The 21,360-nt window shown below is 64.0% G+C and overlaps 3 protein-coding genes across 3 annotated transcripts; 2 read left to right on the top strand and 1 right to left on the bottom strand.

The window, feature by feature from the left end:
* Nucleotides 1-1,171: 1,171 nt before the first annotated feature.
* On the bottom strand, nt 1,172-8,773 carry GPKOW (G-patch domain and KOW motifs). The gene is given in 12 exon segments (XM_065653325.1): nt 1,172-1,393; nt 1,474-1,559; nt 1,649-1,718; nt 3,150-3,255; nt 3,363-3,367; nt 3,370-3,473; nt 4,295-4,385; nt 4,471-4,630; nt 6,099-6,193; nt 6,938-7,038; nt 7,531-7,727; nt 8,562-8,773. Coding segments are annotated over 12 exon segments (1,344 nt in total). The 5' UTR covers nt 8,756-8,773; the 3' UTR covers nt 1,172-1,258.
* Nucleotides 8,774-10,037: 1,264 nt separating this feature from the next.
* On the top strand, nt 10,038-14,658 carry PLP2 (proteolipid protein 2). Its single transcript, XM_065653323.1, has 5 exons — nt 10,038-10,188; nt 11,439-11,594; nt 12,271-12,366; nt 12,988-13,069; nt 14,367-14,658. Exons 1-5 carry the CDS (start codon nt 10,102-10,104, stop codon nt 14,384-14,386), a joined length of 441 nt encoding a protein of 146 aa, XP_065509395.1. The 5' UTR covers nt 10,038-10,101; the 3' UTR covers nt 14,387-14,658.
* A 234-nt stretch (nt 14,659-14,892) lies between these two features.
* FTSJ1 (FtsJ RNA 2'-O-methyltransferase 1) lies at nt 14,893-21,344 on the top strand. The gene is made up of 12 exons (XM_065653327.1): nt 14,893-15,057; nt 15,674-15,810; nt 15,890-15,959; nt 16,532-16,622; nt 17,570-17,648; nt 18,123-18,175; nt 18,644-18,697; nt 18,797-18,899; nt 19,000-19,083; nt 19,607-19,608; nt 19,758-19,859; nt 20,338-21,344. Exons 1-12 carry the CDS (start codon nt 14,924-14,926, stop codon nt 21,265-21,267), a joined length of 1,839 nt encoding a protein of 612 aa, XP_065509399.1. The 5' UTR covers nt 14,893-14,923; the 3' UTR covers nt 21,268-21,344.
* The last annotated feature ends 16 nt before the right edge of the window (nt 21,345-21,360 follow it).

Here is a 21,360-nt window from a genome sequence, read left to right as displayed (position 1 = left end):
GGTGAATTATACCTGAAAAAGGAGGGGTTTACCTCGAAAAAAGAAAGTTTTACCCCAAAACACACAAATATTTACCTAAGGGAGGGGATTTTACCTCAAAAAACCCCAAAGATTTATCTACGGACAAGGGGTTTACCTCAAAAAGCCAAACATTTAGCTAAAGGAGGGGGATTTTACCTCAAAAAGCCAAACATTTAGCTAAAGGAGGGGGATTTTACCTCAAAAAGCCAAACATTTAGCTAAAGGAGGGGGATTTTACCTCAAAAAGCCAAACATTTAGCTAAAGGAGGGGGATTTTACCTCAAAAGGCCAAACATTTAGCTAAAGGAGGGGGATTTTACCTCAAAATCCCAAATATTTCCCTAAGGAAAAGGATTTTACCTCCAAAAAGGTAAATTTTACCTCCCGGAAGATGATTTTACTGCAGGAAAGGATTTTTTTTAGCCTAGAAGGGGATTTTACGCCAGGAAATGAGTTTTTATCACAGAAAAGGGAAAATTTACCTCACAGAAGAGAGTTGAACTTCAAGAAAAAAGGATTTTTACCTTGCGCGGGGGGTTTTACCTCAGGAAATGAGTTTTTACCCGAATAAAGGCAAATTTGCTTTCGCGGAGAAGAGTTTTATCGCAGGAAAAGGGAGATTTGCCTCACGGAGGGGGATTTAACCCAAAGAAAGGGGATTTTTAGCTCAAGAAAAGCAGATTTTTACGTCACAAAGCAGAGTTTTACCTCAGGGAGATTTGCCTCAAGGAGAGGGATTTAACCCCCCAAAAAAGGGGATTTTTAACCTCAAAAAAAGCAGATTTTAGGTCAGATGCCACGTTGCCGCCCATCGGCTGAAACGACGACCCCACCCCCATCTCCCGAATCCCTTGCAGCCTCCAAAACTTAATAATAATATTAATTTTTTTAAAAAAAACCCAATACAATAAAACATAAGCCACCCCGTCCCCGCTACAAATTAAAAAAAAAAAAAGGCGGGACGGCGGCCATCTTGGAAGCTGGCGGGCGGCCATCTTGGAAGCTGGCCAGGGAGCCATCTTGGAAGCTGGCGGGCGGCCATGTCGGAAACTGGCAGGCGGCCATGTCGGAAACACGCGGGCGGCCATGTTGGAAACTGGCGGGCAGCCATGTTGGAAACTGGCAGGCGGCCATGTCGGAAACAGGCAGGCGGCCATGTTGGAAACTGGCAGGCGGCCATGTTGGAAACTGGCAGTCAATTTTGGGGGGCTTTTTTTGGGGGGGGGCGGGGAGGCTCTCAATCGTCCTCGCCCCCCCCAACGTAATGGCAGATGGCGTCGTAGTCCAGCGGCACCACCCGCCCGGCCTCGTCCCTGTCCAGCTGCACCAGCGCCCGGTTCTTGCCCGGCTCCCGCCGCAGGATGCGGCCCACCTTTTTGGGGGGACACGCGCGCTGGGTTTGGGGGGGCCCGCGCAAGCCGGGGTCCCCCCCGCGCCGGGCGGCGCACTCACCCTCCCCGCGTGCTCGCCCAGCACCACCATGACGCGGTCGCTGTCCCCGCGGGGGACGACGGTTTCCAACATGGCTGCGCGGAGGCCTGGGGGGGGCGACGGGGGGTTTGGGGGGGTCAGGACCCGCCCCCCCCCCCCCCAAATTCAGCGCGGGGGGGGGGACACACACACTCACCCTCCACCAGCCGCCCCTCGGCCGTGCGGCACACGCAGGAGTCGGGGGTCACCATGTCCTCCACCACCAGCTGGGGGGCACGGGGGCGTCACCTGTGGTCCCCAGTGCCCCCCAGTCCCTCCCAGTGCTCCCTAATCCCCCCCCAGTGCCCCCCAGTCCCCTCCCAGTGCCCCCCAATCCCCCCCAGTGCCCCCCAGTCCCTCCCAGTGCTCCCTAATCCCCCCCCAGTGCCCCCCAGTCCCTCCCAGTGCTCCCCAGTCCCTCCCAGTGCCCCCCAATGCTCCCCAGTCCATCCCAGTGCCCCCCAGTCCCTCCCAGTGCTCCCTAATCCCCCCCCAGTGCTCCCCAGTCCCTCCCAGTGCCCCCCAATGCTCCCCAGTCCATCCCAGTGCCCCCCAGTCCCTCCCAGTGCTCCCTAATCCCCCCCCAGTGCCCCCCAGTCCCTCCCAGTGCTCCCAGTGCCCCCCAGTCCCTCCCAGTGCTCCCTAATCCCCCCCCAGTGCTCCCCAATCCCCCCCCAGTGCCCCCCAGTCCCTCCCGGTGCCCCCCAATCCCCCCCCAGTTCTCCCAGTCCCTCCCAGTGCTCCCAGTGCCCCCCAGTCTGTCCCGGTTGTCCCAGTCCATCCCAGTGCCCCCCAATCCCCCCCAGTTCTCCCAGTCCCTCCCAGTGCTCCCCAGTGCCCCCCAGTCCATCCCAGTGCTCCCAGTGCCCCCCAATCTCCCCCAGTGCATCCCAGTTCTCCCAGTCCCTCCCAGTGCCCCCCAGTCCCCTCCAGTCCTTCCCAGTTCCCCCCAGTTCTCCCACCCCTCCCAGTGCCCCCCAGTCCCTCCCAGTGCTCCCCAGTCCCCCCCAAGTCTGTCCCAGTTCTCCCAGTCCCACCCAGTGCCCCCCAGTCCATCCCAGTGCTCCCAGTGCCCCCCAATCCCCCCCAGTCCAACCCAGTTATCCCAGTCCCTCCCAGTGCCCCCCAGTCCATCCCAGTGCTCCCCAGTCCATCCCAGTTCTCCCAGTCCCCTCTAGTCTGTCCCAGTCCCTCTCAGTGCTCCCCAGTCCATCCCAGTGCCCCCCAGTCCCTCCCAGTGCTCCCCAGTCCCCCCCAGTCTGTCCCGGTTGTCTCAGTCCATCCCAGTTCTCCCAGTCCCCTCTAGTCCGTCCCAGTCCATCCCAGTGCCCCCCAATCACCCCCAGTCCATCCCAGTTCTCCCACCCCTCCCAGTGCCCCCCAGTCCATCCCAGTGCCCCCCACTCCGTCCCAGTTCTCCCAGTCCCTTCCCAGTGCCCCCCAGTCCCCCCGAGTCCTCCCAGTCCCCCCCCAGTCCCTCCCAGTTCCCCCCCAGGTCTGTCCCATTCCCCCCCAGTCTCTCCCCAATTTTGGGGTGCAGGGACCTCCCCCTCCCCCCCCATTTTGGGTCCACAAGACCCCCCTGGGGGGGCTTTGGGGGGTCTCTCGGGTACCCCAAAAACTTGGGGGGGGGTCCCCAAAACTGGTGGGGGGGTCACCTTGCAGTTATAGTAGCGGCCGGCCTGGAACTCTTTGTCGACGCAGCGCACCCGCAGATCCCTCCGCAGCCAGGGGGGGGACCCCGAAAACCGCTTCACCCCCCTGCTGCGGGGACACGAACATCATGGGGGGACCCAGGCGTCCGGGAGGGACCCAGGCGTCCGGGGACCCCCCAGAATTATAGACACCCCCCCCCCAAAAATGGGCCTTACCTCTCGGGTTTGGGGGGGGCTTTCCTCTTGCCATCCCCCGGTTTGGGGGGACCCCGGCGTCCGGGGGCTCGTCCTCCCTGGGGGTCTTGCTGGGGGGCTCTGGGGGGGGAACTGGGAGGTGCTGGGGGTTACTGGGAGACACTGGGATGTCATTGGGAGGGTTACTGGGGCTAACTGGGATGTACTGGGAAGCACTGGGATCCCCATTGAAGGTGGTGGGGGGCAGACTGGTGTACTGGGGGAGAGCCTGGGGGGGTTACTGGGAACACTGGGGGCGTTACTGGGATGAACTGGGATGTACTGGGATGTACTGGGATCCCCATTGAAGGTGGTAGGGGGCAGACTGGTGTACTGGGGGAGAGCCTGGGGGGGTTACTGGGGACACTGGGGGGTTCCTGGGGCCCCTGGGGGGGTTACTGGGCGGGTTTCTGGGTGTAACTGGGATGAACTGGGATGTACTGGGAAGCACTGGGATCCCCATTGAAGGTGGTGGGGGGCAGACTGGTGTACTGGGGGAGAGCCTGGGGGGGTTACTGGGGACACTGTGGGGGTTACTGGGGACAGTGGAGGGTTACTGGGGACGCTGGGCGGGTTACTGGGATGAACTGGGATGTACTGGGATGTACTGGGATCCCCATTGAAGGTGGTGGGGGGCAGACTGGTGTACTGGGGGAGAGCCTGGGGGGGTTACTGGGGCCCCTGGGGGGTTACTGGGGACACTGCGGGGTTACTGGGATGAACTGGGATGTACTGGGAAACACTGGGATCCCCATTGAAGGTGGGGGGGGGGCAGACTGGTGTACTGGGAGAGACCCTGGGGGGGTCACTGGGGCCCCTGGGGGGTTACTGGGGACACTGGGGGGCTCGGGGGGTTACTGGGCAGGTTCTGGGGTGCAACTGGTCTGAACTGGTTTGAACTGGTGCGCACTCACGCGGCCGCAGGCTGTACTGGCTGACGGTGACGGCGGGCCCCCCCCGCAGCCGCACCACGGCCCGCGCGGTCTCGGGGTCCAGCCCCTCCACCTGTGGGGGTTCAGAGTTGGGGGGGGGGGGGGTCAATACCTGCTCCCAGTGCCGCACTGGTTATACTGGGAGGGGCGGTTCTCACCGTGCCGCGGGCGCCGCGATGGGCTCCGCTCCGGACCTGCACCGGGGTCCCCAGCAGCGGCGCCTCGGCCGGCGCGGGGGGGCCCGGGGCGCGCGGGGGGGGCTCGGCCCCCAGCCCCAGCCCCCGCGGCCGCACCCGCAGCTCCAGCGGCGTCACCACCCTGCGCGCCGGCCAAACTGCTGCCCCCTGCGCCCCCAGCGCCCCCCCAGTCTGCCCCAGTGCCCCCAGTGCCCCCCAGTGCCCCCCCAGTCTGCCCCAGTGCTCCCAGTGCCCCCCAGTGCCCCCCAGTCTGCCCCAGTGCCCCCAGTGCCCCCCCAGCGCCCCCCAGTGCTCCCAGTGCCCCCAGTGCCCCCCAGTGCCTCCCCAGTCTGCCCCAGTGCCCCCCAGTGCCCCCAGTGCTCCCAGTGCCCCCCCAGTCTGCCCCAGTGCCCCCAGTGCCCCCCAGTGCCCCCCCAGTCTGCCCCAGTGCCCCCAGTGCCCCCCAGTGCCCCCCCAGTCTGCCCCAGTGCCCCCAGTGCCCCCCCAGCGCCCCCCAGTGCTCCCAGTGCCCCCAGTGCCCCCCAGTGCCTCCCCAGTCTGCCCCAGTGCCCCCAGTGCCCCCCCAGCGCCCCCCAGTGCTCCCAGTGCCCCCCCAGCGCCCCCCAGTGCTCCCAGTGCCCCCAGTGCCCCCCCAGCGCCCCCCAGTGCCCCCAGTGCCCCCCCAGCGCCCCCCAGTGCTCCCAGTGCCCCCAGTGCCCCCCAGTGCCCCCCCAGTCTGCCCCAGTGCCCCCAGTGCCCCCCCAGCGCCCCCCAGTGCTCCCAGTGCCCCCAGTGCCCCCCAGTGCCTCCCCAGTCTGCCCCAGTGCCCCCAGTGCCCCCCCAGCGCCCCCCAGTGCTCCCAGTGCCCCCCCAGCGCCCCCCAGTGCTCCCAGTGCCCCCCAGTCTGCCCCAGCGCCCCAGTGTCCCCCCAGCACCCCCCAGTCTGCCCTAGTGCCCCCCCAGCCTGCCCCAGTGCCCCCAGTGCCTCCCAGTCTGCCCCAGTGCCCCCCAGTCTGCCCCAGTGCCCCCAGCGCCCCCCAGTCTGCCCCAGTGCCCCCCAGTCTGCCCCAGTGCCCCCAGCGCCCCCCAGTCTGCCCCAGTGCCCCCCAGTCTGCCCCAGTGCCCCCAGCGCCCCCCAGTCTGCCCCAGTGCCCCCCAGTCTGCCCCAGTGCCCCCAAGTCTGCCCCAGCGCCCCCCAGTCTGCCCCAGTGCCCCCAGTGCCCCCCCAGTCCCTCCCAGTGCTCCCAGTGCCCTCCAGTCTGTCCCAGTGCCCCCAATGCCCCCCAGTCCTCCCAGTTCCCCCCAGTCCTTCCCAGTCCCCCCCAGTGCTCTCCCAGTCCCCTCCGAGTTCTCCCAGTCCCCCCCCAGTCCATCCCAGTGCCCCCAATCCCCCCAGTTCCCTCCCAGTGCTCCCAGTCCCCTCCCAGTCCCCACCAGTCCCAGTCCCCCCCAGTCCCTCCCATTCCTCCCAGTCCCTCCCAGTCCCCTCCCAGTCCCCTCCCAGTCCCCCCCAGTCCCCTCCCAGTCCATCCCAGTCCCTCCCATCCCCTCCCAGTCCCTTCTCAGTCCCTCCCAGTCCCCCCCAGTGCCCCCAGTTTGGGGTCTCTCACTTTTTGAAGGTGCGGCCGATCCCCTCCCCCTGGCTCCAGCCCATCCCCCGCAGCATGGCCAGCCCGAAGGCCCCGACCGGCACCTCCGCGTAGTCCTGGGGGCCCGGGGGGCACTTATGGGGCTGGGGGGCACTTATGGGGCTGGGGGGCACGGGGGGTTATGGAACTGGGTGGGTGTTATGGGGCTGGGGGGCACTTATGGGGCTGGGGGGGATTATAAGGCTGGGGGACAGTTATGGGGCTGGGGGCACAGTTATGGGGCTGGGGGGGCATTATGAGGCTGGGTGGCATTATGGGGCTGGGGGCACAGTTATGGGGCTGGGGGCACAGTTATGGGGCTGGGGGGGCATTATGAGGCAGGGGGGCATTATGAGGCTGGGGGCACAGTTATGGGGCTAGGGGGGCATTATGAGGTTGGGGGGCATTATGAGGCTGGGGGCACAGTTATGGGGCTGGGGGCACAGTTATGGGGCTGGGGGGGCATTATGAGGCTGGGGGCACAGTTATGGGGCTGGGGGCACAGTTATGGGGCTGGGGGGGCATTATGAGGTTGGGGGGCATTATGAGGCTGGGGGCACAGTTATGGGGCTGGGGGGGCATTATGAGGTTGGGGGGCATTATGAGGCTGGGGGCACAGTTATGGGGCTGGGGGGGCATTATGAGGCTGGGGGGCATTATGATCCTGGGGGCACAGTTATGGGGCTGGGCGGAGGGGTTGGAGATCCCAGAGGGGTTTTGGGGTCCCTGGGAGGGTGTTGGGGTTCTGGGGCTTCCCAGGGAGGGTTTGGGGGGGTCCCAGGGGGGTTTTGGGGTCCCGGGGGGGTTTGGGGGTCACTCACCGGCTGCTGCCGTGGGGCCCCGTCGGGCTCGCGCAGGCACAGGGGGATGGAGATGGGGGGCCCGGGGTCCCCTTCCCCCCTCTCCTGGCTCTGTCGTGCCTCTGCAGGAACCAAGCGGGAAGGGTGGGGGGGCAGCCGGACGCCCGGGTCCTCCCCCGGACGCCTGGGTCCCCCCCGGACGCCTGGGTCCCCTCCGGACGCCTGGGTCCTCCCCTGGACGCCTGGGTCCCCCCCGGATGCCTGGGTCCCCTCCGGACACCTGGGTCCTCCCTTGGACGCCTGGGTCCTCCCCCGGACGGCTGGGTCCCCTCTCGGACGCCTGGGTCACCCCTTGGACGCCTGGGTCCCCTCTCGGACGCCTGGGTCCCCTCTCGGACGCCTGGGTCCCCCCCCGGATGCCTGGGTCCCCCTTCGGACGCCTGGGTCCCCTCTCGGACGCCTGGGTCCCCCCCAGACACCTGGGTCCCGCCCGGATGCCTGAGTCCCCTCTCGGACGCCTGGGTCCCACCCAGACACCTGGGTCCTCCCCCGGACGCCTGGGTCCCCTCCGGATGCCTGGGTCCCCCCCGGACGCCTGGGTCCCTCATGCTCACCCTGCAGCAGCTCCTGCACCGCTTGTGCCTCCACATCGGGGGCGGAGTCTGTGTGTGGGGCGTGGTCATCTGTGGGGGCGTGGTCAGCGCAGGGGGCGTGGCCTGCGCCTCCGGGGGGGGGCTCCGGGTTCCTCCAGCGGGGCGGGGGGGGCAGGGGGATGATCAGCTCTTTCGGAGGGGGTGGGGCCGGGCGGGTGCTGGGGGCCGGGGACATAGCATTAGCCACGCCCCTATCCCATCAGGCCCCGCCTACAACCCCTTAAACCACGCCTCCCCGTGGCCTCATATAGAGATACTGCTGCTGAAGCCACGCCCCTGAGCAAACCTTTTATGGAGACTGCCCCTCAGGCCACGCCCCCCCAGTGCAACCTCATAGAGTCACCACTGGCTCAAGCCACGCCCCTAAGGGAACCTTTTATGGACATCCCGCCTCGAACCACGCCCCCACCACAAAAGCCACGCCCCCAAGTGAACCATTTATGGAGCTCCCGCTTCAAACCACGCCCCCAGCAAACCTTGTACGGAGAACCCGCCTCAAACCACGCCCCCAATATCAAGCCACGCCCCCAAACGAGCATTTTAGATACCCCACCTCAAACCACGCCCCCACCAGAAAAGCCACGCCCCTAACAGAACCATTTGTAGAGATCCCACTTCAAACCACGCCCCCACCAGAAGAGCGACGCCCCCAAGTGAACCATTTATGGAGCTCCCGCCTCAAACCACGCCCCCACCAGAAAAACCACGCCCCTAACAGAACTATTTGTAGAGATCCCACTTCAAATCACGCCCCCACCAGAAGAGCCACGCCCCCAAGTGAACCATTTATGGAGCTCCTGCCTCAAACCACGCCCCCACCAGAAGAGCCACGCCCCCAAGTGAACCATTTATGGAGCTCCCGCTTCAAACCACGCCCCCAGCAGACCTTTTACGGAGAACCCGCCTGAAGCCACGCCCCCCACATCAGGCCACGCCCCTATTGCGCCACCAGCGCCCCAAGCCACGCCCCCCCGCGCATGCGCAGCGCCCACCCGAGCAGCTCCCGGTCCTCCACCGCCGTGAGGAAATCGGTGTCGCCGGCGCCGCCCGCGTCGTCCCCGCCGGGCTCCGCGCAGGGCCCGGCCGGCAGCACCCGCCGCCGCTCCGCTTTGCGGCTGAACCCGAACGAGACCGGCCCGGCCGGGGCCGCCGCGTTCCCGGGCCCCTCGCCGCTGCTCGCCGCCATCTTTCCCCGCCCGCCGCGTTCGCGGGGCACTGTGGGAAATGGAGGCGGCGGCCGGCGAACTACAAGTCCCGGCAGGCTTTGCGCCGCGCGGGGCGGCCGCTGATTGGACAGCGGGGAAACGGGGGCGGGACAAAAAGAATCAAGGCGATTAAATTAAACAGCGCTCTCTTGAAATAAAATGGGCGGTTTCAGAACAAATACGAGGCCTTGGTACTTATTTTAAAAATGTTTTTCAGGCTCCAATGATTGTTTGTTGCTACGCTTATCTACAGTCACGCAGAATAAAGCTATACCTAAATACAAAATTAAATATATTCACGAAGTGTTAATGTCTACATCTTATTATTTCTGGTCTCTCAGAAAAAGCAAAAGCAACTACAACTAGCGCTGTGCCAGAAACTGGTTTCTTGACCAACAACGTCGCTTCAGCACGCAATGAACTGATTCATTCACAGCTGTTGACAACGAGAGGCTTTGTATTTGAATACGGCACGTCTTTTGGTCCATGCGACACCAAATTTGAATGCTAAATATTTTGGGGTTACTGTTGCTCTGCCCATTTTCTTTAGGTCAACATACGGTTCACGGCAATACCGTACAGGTCGAAAATCTCTCTACAGGAAGTAGTCTGGGGTGCAACAAGTAACATGTGGCGGGATCCAACTGCAAAAAGGAGTATTTTAGAGTATCGTCAAGTTCCACAATCGCAGCCTGGTTGCCACAACGGCAGCAATAGTGGGGAGCGCTGAAAATTGGGGGAGATTTGTGCCTTCCTGAGTCATTTCCCGCGGGGACCCAGGCACGCGGGGCGCTGCCCACATCCTGCCGGTTGAGTCACCCCAAAACAGAGGGGGGAACACAGCCCAAAACGGGGGGAGCCACACCCTGGGGACCCCCCCCCCCCCGAACAGCCTTGGGGTGGGGACACCCGGACCCCCACCCCAAAAACCCCGCCGTCCTTAAGGGCTTTTCCCCCCCACCAATCAGAGGGAGCTTCCCACGTTCTAAACCCCGCCCACTCTCAGCCCCGCCCCTCGGGACCCCCGCCCCAATCACAGGGGGATTCCCCGTTCTAAACCCCGCCCACTCTCAGCCCCGCCCCTCGGGACCCCCGCTCGAGGCTTCCCCCGCGCCAAGCTCCGCCCCCTGCCAATCACAAGGGGCTTCCCCGCTCTCAACCCCGCCCCCTCCAGGGGCTTCCCCCACGCCAGGCCACGCCCCTCTCCGCTCCGCCGCCCAATGGCGCGACCGCCCCCGCCGCTTGGCCCCGCCCCGTCGTGCCCGCTCCCCCCTGGGGTGCGGGGGGGCCCCCCCGCCCGTACCCGGTACCACTGCCACCGCCCGTCATGGAGCCCAGCGGGTCCCAGAGCTGCCCCAGGGCCTGCCTGGCCTTCAGCCGCACCCACAAGGGGCTGGTGCTGATCGGAGAAATCGTGAGGCCCGAGGGGGGGGACCCCGGGGGGGGGGCGGGGGGACCCCCGGGGGGAGGAAGTGGGGAACCCCCCCGGGGAGGCACCCATGGCGGGGGGTGATTGGGTGTCCCTGCGACCCCCTGGGTCCACATTTTGGGGATGTCCGGATGCCTGGGTCCACATTTGGGTGGGGGGGGACCCCTGGGACCGACCGGATTGGAGGGGAGGGGCACTGGGGGAGCTGTGGCACCCATGGGTGGGGGGGATGATTGGGTGTCCCTGGGGGGGGCATTTGGGTCTTCCTGTGGGGGACACCTGGGTCCATATTTTGGGGGGATGCCCGGAAGCCTTGGTCCACATTAGGGCGTGGTACCCGGACGCCTGGGTCCATGGGCTTCCCGCCAACACGTGCTGGCGAGATGTGGGAACCCAGGCGTCCGGGAGGGTGATCCCCCCCTCTCCATGAAAACCCCCTCCCCCACACACACCGGGGGGACCCAGGCATTCGGGCACGGTTTCCCTCCCCCACCCCCCCGTCACCCCAATCCCGTTTTGGGGCAACGCCCTTGGGAAACAAGTGGCAGCGAAGGGGTTAATGAGGGGCAGGGCTAATGGAGGGATCTACTCCCTGATTGGCGCAAAGCCTTGGTTTGAAATATAGGGAGGGCGCGCCCGGACACCTGGGTTCCCTTCCCCGGGGAGCGGGAGGGGCTGTTGGGCGGTGCCCGGACGCCTGGGTCCTCGCGTGCCAACCGTTATTGCGCCAGGCTGGGTGGCGCACACCCACGTCATAAACGCCGCGCTGCCCCTTTAAGGAAATCGAGGGATCCTGTCCCTTTAAGACTGCCCCCCACCTGCCGTTGCCCCTTTAAGAGCTCCCTCCGCTAGCGGACCCCACCCCGTAGCCATCGCCCCTTTAAAGGCGGGGGGGGGATGTGCGCGCTGTTTGTGCCGTTGCCATGGCGACCGGCGCGCCCCCACAGTGGCGCTTTGTCCCACCGCCCACGCGCGGCGGGAGGCGGGGCCTGCGGGGGTGGGCGGGGCCTGCGGGGGTGGGCGGGGCCTGCGGGGGCGCCGTAAAGGCTATATAGGGGATCCTATGGGCGCTCTATAGGGAGCCTGTGAGAGCCTATGGGGCACGTTATAAGGGTCTATAGCCGAGCCCGCAGTGGCCTATAGGGGGCGGTAGGGGGGGGTGCAATGTGGTTCCCCCCGGGGGGGGACGCGAGGAGGCGATGCTGTATGGATGCTATAGGTGCCGTTTTCCATAGGCGCTGTGCGTGCTGGTGCTGGTGTGCTACGGGGCCTCGCATACGCCGGGCTACACCGGGCTGGCTGTGTGTGAACTGGTGTTCGCCGCGCTGATGTTAGTGGTGCTGGGGGGGGGCCTGGCCCCCCACATCTCCTTCATCCACTGGGGCTGGACTGTGAGTGGGGGCAACCTATGGACCCCTATAGAACCCCCTACAGCACCCGGAACCCTCCTAGAGCCCCCATAACCCCCTATAGCCCCCATAACCCCCCTATGGCCCACATAACCCCCCCATAACCCTCCTATAGGCCCCATAACCCCCACAGCCTCCTATAGCTCCCACAACTCTTCTATAGGCCCAATAAGTCCCTATAGACTCTATAAACCTTCTATAGACCCCATAAACTCCTATAAGCCCCATAAACCTCCTATAGGCCTCATAAACCTCCTATAGCCTCCTATAGCTCCCATAATTCTCCTACGGGCCCCATAAACCTCCTATAGACCCCATAAACTTCCTATAGCCCCTTCGAACTCCCATAATCCCCCTATAGCCCCCATAACCCCCACCCCAGGAAGGGGATCCCGGGGGGTTTCAGGGTCCTCTGGGGGGTTTTGGGGTCCCCAGGAATTTGGGGATCCGTGGGGGAGGGGGGGGTCAGGGATTTGGGGGGTCCCTGGGGGGGTTTGGGGTGTCCCATGTGTCCCCCGCCCAGGATTTCCTGGGCTGCACCATCAGGGGTTTTGGGATCCCTGGGGGGTTTGGGGTCCCTGGGGGCTTTGGGGATCCCCAGGGGTTTGGGGGTGTCCCCGGGGGGTTTGGGGGTGTCCCACATGTGTCCCCCCCCCAGGATTTCCTGCGCTGTGTCATCGGGTGCCTGCTCTTCCTCATCACATCCCTCATCGTCCTCATCGGGACGCGCGGCGGGGCCGGCGTGGCTGGGGGGGTGAGGGGGAATTTGGGGTGCGGGGGGGGGTTGGGGGGTCCGGGGGGTGGATTTGGGGGGAGTTCAGGGTTTTGGGGGCTCTGGGGGGGGATTTGGGGGGAGTTCAGGGGCTTTAGGGAGGTCTGAGGGGGGGATTTGGGGGGAGTTCAGGGGTTTTGGGGGGTCTGGGGGGATTTGGGGGGATCTTGGGGTGTAAACTTGGGGATTTGGGGTGTAAATTTGGGGGGGTCGGGGTATAAATTTGGGGGTTTTCAGGGGTTTGGGGTGTAGATTTGGGAATGTGGGGTGTAAAATTTGGGGGGTTTGCGTGTAAATTTGGGGATTTGGGGTATACATTTGGGAGTTTTGGGGGATTCGGGGTGTAAATTTGGAGTGTAAATGTGGGGGGTTTTGTGGGAGTTTGGGTGTAAATTTGGGGTTTTGGGTGGGATTTGGGGGTATAAATTTGGAGGTTTTTGGGGGGATTTGGGTGTGAATTTGGGGTTTTGGGGGTATAAATTTGGATTTTTTGGGGTGGGTTTGGGTGTAAATTTGGGGGTCCGGGGTGTGGGTTTGGGGGTGAGGGGGGTGTTTGGGCTGTGGGGGGTTTTTTGGGGGTCTCTGACCCCCTCGAACCCCCAGGTTTTTGGGCTCCTGGCCGGGATCCTGCTGGGCTACGATGCCTACATCACCCTGCCCACCCGGCACCGCAGCGCCGCTACTGGTGCGTACTGGGAGCACTGGGATGGGCGGGGGGGGAACTGGGAGCACTGGGGGGGGTTGAGGGGGTTCTATGGGGGGGAACTGGGAGCACTGGGAGGACTGGGAGGGGTTGGGGGGGGCTATGGGGGGGACTGGGAGCACTGGGAGGACTGGGAGGGGTTGGGGGGGTTCTATGGGGAGAACTGGGAGCACTGGGAGGGGTTGGGGGATTCTATGGGGGGGAACTGGGAGCACTGGGAGGACTGGGAGGGGTTGGGGGGGTTCTATGGGGAGAACTGGGAGCACTGGGAGGGGTTGGGGGGGTTCTATGGGGGGGAACTGGGAGCACTGGGGGGAACTGGGAGCACTGGGAGGGGTTGGGGGGGTTCTATGGGGAGAACTGGGAGCACTGGGAGGGGTTGGGGGGGTTCTATGGGGGGGAACTGGGAGCACTGGGGGGAACTGGGAGCACTGGGAGGGGTTGGGGGGGTTCTATGGGGGGGAACCGGGAGCACTGGGAGGACTGGGAGGGGTTGGGGGGGTTCTATGGGGGGGAACTGGGAGCACTGGGAGGACTGGGAGGGGTTGGGGGGGTTCTATGGGGGGGAACTGGGAGCACTGGGGGGAACTGGGAGCACTGGGGAGGGGTTGGGGGGGTTCTATGGGGGAGAACTGGGAGCACTGGGAGGACTGGGAGGGGTTGGGGGGGTTCTATGGGGGAGAACTGGGAGCACTGGGGGGAACTGGGAGGGGTTGGGGGGGTTCTATGGGGGAGAACTGGGAGCGCTGGGGGGAACTGGGAGCACTGGGGAGGGGTTGGGGGGGTTCTATGGGGGAGAACTGGGAGCACTGGGGGGAACTGGGAGCACTGGGGAGGGGTTGGGGGGGTTCTATGGGGGAGAACTGGGAGCGCTGGGGGGAACTGGGAGGGGTTGGGGGGGTTCTATGGGGAGAACTGGGAGCGCTGGGGGGAACTGGGAGCGCTGGGGGGGGTTGGGGGGGGCTATGAGGGGGAACTGGGAGCACTGGGAGGACTGGGAGGGGTTGGGGGGGTTCTATGGGGGAGAACTGGGAGCACTGGGGGGAACTGGGAGCACTGGGAGGGGTTGGGGGGGTTCTATGGGGGGGAACTGGGAGCACTGGGAGGACTGGGAGGGGTTGGGGGGGTTCTATGGGGAGAACCGGGAGCACTGGGGGGAACTGGGAGCACTGGGAGGGGTTGGGGGGGGCTATGGGGGGGAACTGGGAGCACTGGGAGGGGGGCTGCCCACTGGCGGGGGTTCCTAACACCCCCCCCCCCGCATTCTCTGTCCCCCCAGAGTCCCCGGATGCCGCCTGACCCCCCCAATCTACACACAGACACCCCAAAACTCCCCCCACACACACACCTCGGGGGGGGTTCCGGCCTTAAATTATTGATGGGGGGGGTTAGGGGTATGTGGGGGGGTCCCTCTCGGGGTGCGTCCCCCCCAAGCGCCTCCGCAAATGCCTCGAACGCCTGTGCCTCAGTTTCCCCACGACGAGCCCCCGGCGCCATCCCTAAGGGCTTCCCCCCCGAGCCCCTGTCCCTTTTTGGGGTGATACATTGGGAAATAAACCAGTTTCTTTTTACGTCCTTTCGCAAGCTACGCACCTATAGCGCGGGGAAGCGCCTATAGGCCCCGACGGAGGAGTCTGGAGGGGGTTCCTATAGGCAGCTATAAGTCCCCTGGGTAGGCCGCGGACTACAACTCCCAGCATGCCCCGCGGCGCGGACTCCTCGACACACCCGCGGACTACAACTCCCAGCATGCCCCGCGCCCCCACCGCGCAGGCGCACTGCGAAAAAGGCGGGGAGCCCCCCCCGCGCGCCCGCCCTCCCCTCACGGCTTCGCGCATGCGCGGTGAGGGGGGGGGAAGCGGCGCGCTCGCCCTCAGCGCTTTCACGCCGCTCCTGCCGCTGCCGCCGCCGCCTCCCGCTGCTTCTTACCGGTTCCTCCTGTTCTTCCCGCCGACTATCCCGGAGCGATCGTGAGTCGTTTAGTCGTTAGCGGCGGGGGAAGGTGGGGGGGGGGGGGGGGGGGGCGGTTAAATGCGCTTCGCGCATGCGCAGGGCCGCGCTGCACACGGCACTATGGGGGGGCGTGTACGCGGGAGGCGGTGCTGCACACGGCACTATGGGGGGGGCGTGTACGCCGTAGGCGGTGCTGCACACGGCACTATGGGGGCGGGGGCGCATGCGCTCTGCGCGCCCGGGGCGGCAGCCGTGGCTCTGCGCATGCGCGGCGCGGCCTTGCCCATTTGTGGGGTGTTTAAATAGGCGAGAATTCAGAAAATACGATAAAATCTGTATTATAAGATCCCAAATAGTCTGTGGATCCCCCCCCCATAACCCCTGGGCAAAACCTGGACTTGCTGCGCCCCCTGGGACCCCTTGGTATTTGCCACATTCTACATAAACAGTGGGTTTATTTACCGTAGGACCTCCAAGTAAGTACGAAATGTACACAAATAACATTGTATTATTACTTTTCTCACCCATAATCTGCGTATAGGGCTCCCCATAAGCCGTGGGTGAAGCCTGGACCCCCTGGGACCCCTCGTTTTTTGCCGCACCTCATGTAAACAATAGGCTCATTTATTGTAGGACCTACAGAAACGCCATGGGCCGCTCGTCCAAGGACAAGCGCGACATCTACTACCGGCTGGCCAAGGAAGAGGGCTGGCGTGCCCGCAGCGCCTTCAAGCTGCTCCAGCTCGACGAGCGCTTCCAGCTCTTCCAGGGTACGGGGCTGACTGGGAAAGGGACCCAGGCGTCCGGGAGGGACCCAGGCGTCCGGGCTGACGGGGTGTGTTCGCCCAGGGGTCCGTTGCGCCGTTGATCTTTGTGCCGCCCCCGGGAGCTGGAGCCAGGTGCTGAGTCGGAAACTGAGGTGGGCGGACTGGGAGGGACTGGGAGAGGACTGGGGGGAACTGGGAGGGGATTGGGAGGGACTGGGGGGCACTGGGGCTGGACTGGGGGCACTGGGAGGGACTGGGATGGACTGGGGGGCACTGGGAGGGACTGGGATGGACTGAGGACCATTGGGGGGTACTGGGAGTACTGGGATGAATTGGGGAGCACTCTGGGTCACTGTGATGGACTGGGGGGGACTGGGATGGACTGGGGGCACTGGGATGGATTGGGGGTCACTGGGATGGACTGGGGGGCATTTGGGGGGCTGGGATGGACTGGGGGCACTGGGATGGACTGGGGGGCATTGGGGGGGACTGGGATGGACTGGGGGCACTGGGATGGACTGGGGGGCATTGGGGGGGACTGGGATGGACTGGGGGGCATTTGGGGGGCTGGGATGGACTGGGGGCACTGGGATGGACTGGGGGGCATTGGGGGGGACTGGGATGGACTGGGGGTCACTGGGATGGACTGGGGGGACTGGGTTGGACTGGGGGTGACTGGGATGGGCTGGGGGCACTGGGGTGTCCCCCTGACCCGTGTCCTCAGGGGGGTCCCGGGGTCCCAGGTGGTGGCCGTGGATCTCCAGGCCATGGCGCCCCTGCAGGGGGTGCTGCAGATCCAGGGGGACATCACCAAGGTGGGGACCCCAAAACCCCCGGCACCCCAAACCCCCTGGGACCCCAAACCCCCATGGGACCCCAAAACCCCCCAGGACCGCAAAACCCCCCGGACCCCAAAACTCTATGGGACTCCCCAAACCTTCGGGACCCCCAAACCCCCCAGGACCCCAAAACTCTATGGGCCCCCAAAACCACCCAGGACCCCAAAACCCATGGGACCCCCCCCAAACTCTATGGGACCCCTATACCCCCCAAGACCCATGGGACCCCAAAACCCTATGGGACCCCAAACCCCATGGGACCCCCCAGGACCCCAAACCCCATGGGACCCCAAAACCCCATGGGACCCCCCCAGGACCCCAAACCCCATGGGAGCCCAAACCCCATGGGACCCCAAAACCCCATGGGACCCCCTGGGACCCCAAACCCCATGGGACCCCAAAACCCCATGGGACCCCCCGGGACCCCAAACCCCATGGGAACCCAAAACCCCATGGGACCCCCCAGGACCCCAAACCCCCTGGGACCCCAAACCCCATGGGACCCCAAAACCCCATGGGACCCCCCCGGGACCCCAAAATTCCATGGGACCCCAAACCCCATGGGACCCCAAACCCCATGGGACCCCCCGGGACCCCAAAACCCCATGGGACCCCAAACCCCATGGGACCCCCCAGGACCCCAAACCCCATGGGAGCGCAAACCCCATGGGACCCCCAAACCCCATGGGAGCCCAAACCCCATGGGACCCCAAAACCTCATGGGACCCCCCAGGACCCCAAACCCCCTGGGACCCCAAACCCCATGGGAACCAAAACCCCATGGGACCCCAAAACCCCATGGGACCCCTGAAAACCCCATGGGACCCCAAAATCCCATGTAACCCCAAAACCCCCTGGGACCCCAAAACCCCCCAGGACCCCAACCCCCTTCCAGGACCCCCCGATTTTCGGTGCTCCCCCAGGTCTCCACCGCCCAGCAGCTCCAGCGCCACTTCCAGGGCCCCCAGGTCGACCTTGTCGTGTGCGACGGGGCCCCCGATGGTGATTAACCCCGAACCCCCAAATCCCACCCCTGAACCTCCAAATCTCACCCCCCAAATCTCACCCTGAACCCCCAAATCTCAGCCCCCGATTTCATCCCCAAGGTCCCAAATCTCACCCCTGAACCCCCAATTTCACCTCCCAAACCCCCAAATCTCACACCCTGAACCCCCGAATCTCACGCTCCAAGCCCCCAAATCTCGCCCCTGAACCCCCAAATCTCAGCCCCCAATTTCATCCCCAATGTCCCAAATCTCACACCCCGAACCCCCAAATCTCACCCCTGAACCCGCAAACCTCACTCTCCAAATCCCACCACCTGAACCCCTAAATCTCACCCCCAAAGCCCCAACTCTTATCCTCAAATCTCACCCTGACCCCCCAAATCTTGCTCCTGAGCCCCCAAATTTCACTCTTGAACCCCAAATCTCACCCTGACCCCCCAAATCTCACCCTGAACCCCCATTTTTGCAGTCACGGGGCTCCACGACCTTGACGAATACATCCAGGCGCAGCTGCTGCTGGCGGTAACACCCCAAAACTGCTGCAGATCCCCCCAAAATCCCCTCCCAGTTCACCCCAGTTCCACCCAGTTTCCTCCAGACCCCAAATACCCCCTGGGACCCCCAAATTCCTCCCAAATCCTCCTCAGATCCCCCTAAATCTCCCCCAAATCTCTGCAAATCTCCCCCCAAATCCCCTCCCAGTTCACCCCAGTTCCTCCCAGTTCCCCCCAGTACGCAAACACACCCCAGGACCCCCAAGGACCCCCCAAATCCCACTCAAGTCCCCTCCCAGTTCACTCCAGTTCCACCCAGTACCTCCCAGACCCCAAATACCCCCTGGGACCCTCAAATTGCCCCAAATCTCCCCCAAATCCCCTCCCAGTTCCTCCCAGTCCCTCCCAGTTCACCCCAGTTCCACCCAGCACCCCCAGACCCCAAATGCCCCCCAATCCCTTCCCATTTCACTCCAATTTTGGGGTTCCCCCGCAGGCTCTCAACATCACCACCCACATCTTAAAAAAAGGCGGAACCTTCGTCGCAAAGGTAAAAAGTCGCCTTAAAACCCCCCGAATTTAAATCCGGGGGGTCCGGACACCCCAAAAACCCCCAAAATTAATATTTTGTGTGTTCCCCCCCCCCTAGATTTTTCGGGGCAAGGACGTGACGCTGCTTTACTCCCAATTGCGCGTGTTCTTCCCCGAGGTGTCGTGCGCCAAACCCCGTAGCAGCCGCAACTCCAGCATTGGTGAGGTTTCGGGGACCCCCCCGGGGTTTTGGGGACCCCCCCAATGGGATTTTGGGGAGCCCTGAACCCCCTTTTTCCGCCCCCCCCCCCCCCCGCCCAGAGGCGTTTGTGGTTTGTCGCGGTTACGCCCCCCCCGAGGGGTTTGTGCCCACTATGGACAACCCACTGCTGGACCCCGACGCTGGTAAAATTTGGGGGGGACCGTGAGCTTTTGGGGGGTCCTGGGGGGGTTTGGGGTCCCTTGGGCGTTTTGGGGGGGGATTTTGGAGTCCCTGGGGATGGATTTTGGGGGTAATTTGGGAAGATTTTGGGCTCCATGGGGGCGGATTTTGGGGTCCGTGAGGGCAGATTTGGGAGTAATTTGGGGACCCTGGGGGGGATTTTGGGGGTAATTTGGGGGGATTTTGGGGTCCCTGGGGGGGATTTTTGGGGTAATTTGTGGGGATTTTGGGCTCCATGGGGGCAGATTTTGGGCATAATTTGAGGTTCTTGAGGGGGGATTTTGGGGTCCCTAGGGGGGATGTTTGGGGAAATTTGGGGGGATTTTGGGGTCCCTGGGGGTGTTTTTGGGTCCTTGAGGATTTTGGGGGAGGATTTGGGGGCATTTTTGGGGTCCCTGTGGGTGTTTTTGGTGGGGTTTTGGGGTGTTTTTGGGGTCCCTGGGGGTGTTTTTGGTGGGGTTTTGGGGTGTTTTTGGGGTCCCCGAGGTGTTTTTGGTGGGGTTTTGGGTGTTTTTGGGGTCCCTGAGGTGTTTTGGTGGGGTTTTGGGGTGTTTTTGGGGTCCCTGAGGTGCTTTTGGGGATTTTTGGGGTCCTGAGATGGTTTTTGGGGGCTGGGGGGTGTTTTTGGGGTCCCCAGGCGTGTCCCTGCCCCCTCGCCGGTCCCTCCAGCGTCATCGTCCCGTTCGTGGCCTGTGGGGACCTGAGCAGCTACGACCCCGACCGCACCTACCCCCTGCAGGTACTGGGAGCACTGGGACAAACTGGGACGGACGGGGGAGCCCCGGGACCCCCCCCCAGAGCCTCCTACAGGGACTGGGACAAACTGGGAGGCACTGGGACCCCTCCCAGAGCCATCCTGGAGAGACTGGGACAAACTGGGAGGCACTGGGACCCCCCTCAGAGTCTCCTGCAGGGACTGGGATGGACTGGGAGGCACTGGGACCCACCCCCAGAGCCTCCTGGAGGCATTGGGACAAACTGGGAGGGACTGGCAGCCCCTTGATGTTCCTCGTGTAAGCTCTGAGGTGATACTGGGATATACTGGTTTATACTGGTTTATACTGGGATACACCGGGAGGTGCCGGGCAACAATTCTGCAAACGGGGGGCGGCTCTTGAAGCCACTGGGAGGGACTGGGGGACCCTTTGTGTGCCTCCCGGAGCTGGGGCAGGGGGTTACTGGTCTATACTGGTTTATACTGGGAGCTCCCCCCGCAGCTGGAGCCGGGGCGGCCGTACAGCTTCGTGCCCCCCCCCGCGCCCCCCATCGCCCCCCCGTACGCGCGGGCGTGTCGGCGGCGCTGCGGGGGAGCGGGTGTGCAAGGACCCTCGTGCGAGGAGGAGGAGGAGGAAGGACCCTCGTGTGAGCAAGAGGAAGGACCCTCGTGCAAGGAGATGAGTGTGCAAGGACCCTCGTGTGAGAAGGAGGAAGGACCCTCGTGCGAGAAGGAGGAGGAGGAAGGACCCTCGTGTGAGCAAGAGGAAGGACCCTCATGCAACGAGATGAGTGTGCAAGGACCCTCGTGCGAGGAGGAGGAGGAAGGACCCTCGTGCAAGGAGATGAGTGTGCAAGGACCCTTGTGCAAGGAGGAGGAAGGACCCTCGTGCAAGGAGATGAGTGTGCAAGGACCCTCGTGCGAGGAGGAGGAGGAGGAAGGACCCTCGTGCAAGGAGATGAGTGTGCAAGGACCCTTGTGCAAGGAGGAGGAAGGACCCTCGTGCAAGGAGATGAGTGTGCAAGGACCCTCGTGTGAGGAGGAGGAGGAGGAAGGACCCTCGTGCAAGGAGATGAGTGTGCAAGGACCCTCGTGCAAGGAGGAGGAAGGACCCTCGTGCAAGGAGATGAGTGTGCAAGGACCCTTGTGCAAGGAGGAGGAAGGACCCTCGTGCAAGGAAATGAGTGTGCAAGCACTCTCATGCGAGAAGACAAGTGTGCAAGGGCCCTCGTGCGAAAAGAAAGGAGAGGAGGAAGGACCCTCATGTGAGCAAGAGGAAGGACCCTCGTGCGAGGAGACGAGTGTGCAAGGACCCTCGTGCGAGGAGGAGGAAGAGGAGGAAGGACCCTCGTGCAGGAGACGAGTGCGCAAGGACCCTCGTGCGAGGAGAAGGACCCTCGTGCAAGATGAGTGTGCAAGGCGCCTCGTGTGAGGCCGAGGAAACCCCCTCGTGAGCCCTCGCACGCGCGTGTGCGCCACCCCCAATAAACCCCCGCCCCCTTCGCGCTCCGTGGGCTGAAGCCAC

Source organism: Caloenas nicobarica, chromosome 29 (genome assembly GCF_036013445.1).
Source record: "Caloenas nicobarica isolate bCalNic1 chromosome 29, bCalNic1.hap1, whole genome shotgun sequence".
NCBI classification, from domain to species: Eukaryota; Metazoa; Chordata; class Aves; order Columbiformes; family Columbidae; genus Caloenas; species Caloenas nicobarica.
Note: the sequence above shows the minus strand (reverse complement) of the source record. Positions and strands in the feature narration are given on the sequence as shown.